This window comes from Nannospalax galili, unplaced genomic scaffold (assembly GCF_000622305.1).
Source record: "Nannospalax galili isolate Female #2095 unplaced genomic scaffold, S.galili_v1.0 scaffold388, whole genome shotgun sequence".
NCBI classification, from domain to species: Eukaryota; Metazoa; Chordata; class Mammalia; order Rodentia; family Spalacidae; genus Nannospalax; species Nannospalax galili.
In genome coordinates, this window is record NW_008360304.1 from 5114906 (window position 1) to 5120119 (window position 5214).

The 5214-nt window shown below is 35.7% G+C and overlaps 1 protein-coding gene across 6 annotated transcripts in view; it reads left to right on the top strand.

Moving 5' to 3' along the window:
- Nucleotides 1-5214, top strand: part of Esd (esterase D) — a 26659-nt gene that overhangs the window by 15945 nt on the left and 5500 nt on the right. For 5 of the 6 annotated variants that reach the window (XM_008824374.3, XM_008824376.3, XM_008824375.3 and 2 more), the window contains exons 6-8: nucleotides 2446-2565; nucleotides 3789-3887; nucleotides 4575-4742. In XM_008824374.3, coding sequence (XP_008822596.1) covers nucleotides 2446-2565; nucleotides 3789-3887; nucleotides 4575-4742 — 387 coding nt within the window. The remainder of the gene's footprint in view (nucleotides 1-2445; nucleotides 2566-3788; nucleotides 3888-4574; nucleotides 4743-5214) is intronic. The other variant, XM_029559248.1, reaches the window with a different exon arrangement.

Sequence of the window (5214 nt, forward strand, 5' to 3'; positions counted from 1 at the left end):
TTGTGTGTGAGAGAGATTCCCCCATAACTTAATTGTGCAAACTTAGTAGGTGACCCCACCATATGGTGATATCAAAAGTTTGCATGCTCTGATTGCTCCTTTCATGTTTTCATGTCTTATATACTATGTCCTGTTTAAAATATAGAATCCAGGCCAGACATGGTAGCATACGCATTTAATCTCAGCACTTGAGAGGCAGAGGCAGGGGGAACTCTGTGAGTTTGGTCTACAAAGCAAGTTCCAAGCCAGCTGAGGCTACAGGAAGACCCTGTCTCCAAAAGACCAAATAAATAAGTAAAATAAAATGTTAAAGGGCTGGAGAGATGGCTCAGCAGTTAAGAGCACTGACTGCTCTTGCAGAGGACCTGGGTTCAATTCCCAGCACCCACATGGTGGCTATGAACTATCCTTAACTCCAGTTCCAGGGGAACCCAAAGCTCTCTTCTGACTTCTGCGGCATTGCATGACACAGGTGCACTCACATACATTCAGGCAATACACTCATACACATAAAATTAAAATTTTTTAAAATATATTGAATCCACAAATGATAGAAAACATAAAATACTTGTCTTTCTGAGTCTGACTTATTTGTTTTCTATCTTAATCTCCAGTTCTATCCATTTTCTTACAAAAGATGTAATTTCATTCTTCACAACTGAATAACATTGCATTGTATATATAAAATTCCATATAAATATATATGCCACACTTTCCTCATCTATTCTTCTACTGATGGATACTAAGGTTGGCTTCATACTTTAGCCACTGTGAATAGTTCTATAATAAATACAATGTACAAGTATCTGTGATATATTGGCTTAGAGTCTTTTGGATAAATACCCAGGGTTGATGTAGTTGTATCATATAGTAGATCTATTTTTACTTTTTTGAGGAACCTTCATGCTATTTCCATAGTGAATACATCCCAATCAGCAGTATACAAGGGTTCCCTTCTCTCTGCATCCTCACCAGCATTTGTTGTTACTGGTTGTAAGATTGCCATTCCGAGTAGTGTAAGATGGAATCTTAATGTACTTTGAATTTACATTTCATGGATTGCTAGTGATTTTGAACATTATTCTTATATTTAACTAAATTTTTTTCTATTTATTTATTTTTTTATTCATGCATGTGAATGTTTTGGCTACATGCATATAGGTACAATGCCCCCGGAGGCCAGAAGAGGGCATCAGACTCCCTGGAACTGGAGTTACACATGGTTGTTAGCTGCCAGGTCGGTGCTGGGAACCTAACCCAGGTCCTCTACAAGAACAGCCTCTTAACTGCTGAGTCATCTCTCCAGCCCCACATTTTTTCATGTTTATTAGCCATTTGTAGTTCATCTTTTGAGAACTGTCTGTTCATTTCAGTAGCCTATTTTTTTATTATGTTGATTGATTCCTGGTATTTAGTTTTTTGAGTTCCCTTTATATTTTAGATATTAACCCTCTGTCAGATGCATAGTTAGTCAAGGTCTTCTCCCATTCTATAGGCCATTTCTTCACTCAGCTGTGTCTTTTGCTATGGAGAAACTTTTTAATTTTGTGTGGTATCATTTGTCAGTTCTTGATATCATTTCTCAAATGATTGTAGTCCTTTCCAGAATGTCCTTGCCTATTCCTGTATCTTGAACTATTTTCTCTCTTTTTTTTTGCCTCCAATACTTTCATAGTTTCAAGTCTTACATTAAGATCTTTGATCCATTTGGAATTGATTTTTAAACAGAATGCGAGATAGGAGATAACTTCATTCTACATATGGATGTCCAATTTTCCAACACTATGTCTTGAAGAGGCTGTCTTTTCTCTGGTGTTTGTTTTTGTTATCTTTGTCAAAACTCGAGTGTGTAGCTGTGTGAGTTTATATTGGGTCCCTTATTCTATTCTATTGATCTCGATATCTGTTTTGTGGCAGTACCACACAGTTTTGTTTTGTTTCTCGTCACTATGACTCTGTAGTATAACTTAAAATCAGGTATGGTGCTACCTCCAGCATTTGTTCTTTTTGCTCAGGACTGCTTTATCTCCCAAACTTTTTTTTCTTACTTATTATTTTTATTTTCTGTGTTTTGTGTAAGTACACTTGTGTTCTGCAATGCCCATGGAGGTCAGGTCCATCAGATTCCCCTGGAACTGGAATAATGGATGGTTGTTAGTCACCATGTGGGTACTGGGAATTGAACCCATGTCCTCCACAAGAGCTGAGTCAGCTCTCCATCTGTATCTCCTGAACTTTTTAACAGTTGTTTTTTAAAACACCTGTACCACATGTTTTTCAGTGATATACTATTAACCAGTGTCTAGCTGAAGGTTTTTCTTCTTTGTTTTAATCTTTATCACTTCAAACCACTGGAAGACTGTACTTTAGAAGTACTGATTGTGTAACTCTCTTATATAACTAATTTCCTCTGAAATATTTTATCATTTGCTGAATTCTTTCCAGCTTCCTCAACTCATAAATGCCAATTTTCCAGTGGACCCACAAAGGATGTCTATTTTTGGTCACTCCATGGGAGGCCACGGAGCTCTGATTTGTGCTTTGAAAAATCCTGGAAAATACAAAGTAAGATAACACTAAGCTTCTATTGATCAAGTAACTTCTCTCCAAAAATTTCAAAGATTGAAATTTTGAGATGGTTTTAGAATCAGGACTTAAACTTTTCTAGGGTTGGGGGTCTTAGAAGTTTGCCAGAGGTATTAATGTGGTTATGTGATATATGGCATATAAAGTTGGAAACAAAGGACTCTAATGAGTAGTGTTATGAAGTATAGCTCACTTTTTCATTGTTCTTTTCAGACTGTACTTTTAACACATTTCCCCAGGATTGTTAGTGTTGATTAGCATTATTACAAAGTATCTATTACTTATCTAAATTTCTACCAGAAACATCTTTGTAAAGTTGAATCTTCTTTTTTAAGGTAGATTTTAAGAAGATACTTTAAGAATTTTATGTTCTTAGTGCTCCAAATGAGAATTGAAATGCAGCTTGACTGAAAAACACCTCTCAGCCTTTCCCCTTCTTTATTAAAAGCTTTGTAGGTGTTCTTTTCTTTTAATGAGTCAAGTTTGAATACCCACAGCTGAACTACTGAAGACAGCTGGAAAGAAATGTGCTTCAAAGCAAGATCAGTTTAGAAGTGCTGCTGTCTTTAATATCACAGGGCTGTTTTTCATCTTATTCTTTGCTTTGGAGACTTTAATCATTTCAGATGTGTTGTTGAGAAGTGATGTTTCTCATAGCAACTACATAGCACCACCCTAGAAAATCATGGTTCTGGTTTCCATTTTTTGTATAATGAAGCAGTGAATTTATTGTCTGAGATGGAAAAGTGAACTTAAATTTTTTATCCTTTAAAAACATGAGTAGACATTGTGGAATCTGCACATTGATAAGAATTCTAAAGCTGAGAGAGTCCAACATTGCATCACTGAAGAGCAGCACTGTACGGAACACAAACTTGTGCAGAATCCTGTCTTCTTGAGGCATTGCCTGTCATGCTGCTTCAGAGATGTGTCTGATTTAATGGCAGTTTCACTGAGGAAGGCATGAACTGTTTCAGATTAATTTTCAGTAGAAACTCTGAACATAAACTTGTTTTACCTAAATTAAATTCTCATGCATTAGTTTTCATTAAATCCTTCCATTGATTAGCTTTTTAAAGATTATACAACAGGTGTAGTATGAAGAGGCAAGGTTTTCATTGAAAGTCAGAGTCGTAAGTTGTAAGCATCCACATTTGATTTAATAAAATATAACATTTAAAAAATTTCCTTTGCCTTCATAGTCGGTGTCTGCATTTGCTCCAATTTGCAATCCAGTGCTCTCTGTTTGGGGCAAAAAAGCCTTTAATGGATATTTGGGAGCAGATCAAAGTAAATGGCAGGTAGGTAATGGCCAACTGTGTTGGTGCTCACTCTTCAGCTTTCCTGTATCACAGTGTGTGTGTTGACTGTTAGAGTCTGCTCTCCATGCCTGTGTATCACAGTGTGTGTGTTGACTGTTAGAGGCAGCTCTCCATGCCTGTGGGTTCTCCATCTGTAGACAGAACCAAAAGAATTTTTCATTCTAATTGTGGCTGTAGTAAATATGTGCAGACCTTTTTCTTTTCTTGTCATCGTTCCCTGCTACATCACTGTGACACTATATTAGGCATTATGGTAATCTAGAGGTCATTTAAGTATTTGAGGAGGGTTGTGTAGTTTATATGCAAATATTATACTTTTTTTTATATGCGACTTCAGCATTGCAGATTCTTATATCCTTGGGAGGATCCTGGAACCAGTTCCCCACATACCAAGAGATTACAATAAACCTGGTTTTTAATTGTTTTGAACATGAAAATTATTCCAAATCTACTTTTTTTCTGCTAATGATTATTTTGTATTTCTAAATTAACATTACTTCTAAATTAATTTTAAAGATCACTTATCATCACAAAATTTAAAATTGGATGCCAGTTTAATCAGCCTAAAAGCAAAAATAATTTTAAATTTCTTTTTGGTTCTAGTACAGGATGTTTGGGGGATTGTCTTTCTGGGCACTTTCAAGTTTTCAGTGTTTCTTCTTACAGGCTTATGATGCAACCTGTCTTGTGAAGTCCTATTCAGGTTCTCAGATAGACATATTAATTGATCAAGGCAAGGATGATGAGTTTCTTATAAATGGACAGTTACTCCCTGATAACTTCATTGCTGCCTGCACAGAAAAGAAAATCCCTGTTGTTTTTCGACTACAGGAGGTAAGTATTAGGAAAACAGCTCCATCTAAATAGAAAATTATTAAAAAGCAGGATTGTATACAGTTTTCTTAACTCTCTTGTAGAATATAGATAGTTACCTGTGGCATGATAGATTTCAATTATATTGAGATACCTGAAGTAAAAACTTTCCTTTGAAATTTGTGATACCTAAGGCCAAATTTGCTTTTGGCAGTGAAAAATGCATAGTTTCTCCCACTGTGGAAGTTGAAGCTTAAAGTTTGAATGGTACTTAGTCTCCAACGTCACTAAGTGTATCTTTGTTTACATATATACCACCATTACAGTAGAAAAAGACTGAGCTCTCCTGTTGTTCCTTGTGTACACCTTGTGGCCTCAAACTGACCATTGCTGTCTCACGTATACACACTATATAACTTGATTTAAAAAAAATTTTTATTTATTTATTTTTAAATATTTTATTATTTTTATGTGTATGTGTGTATTGCCTGCA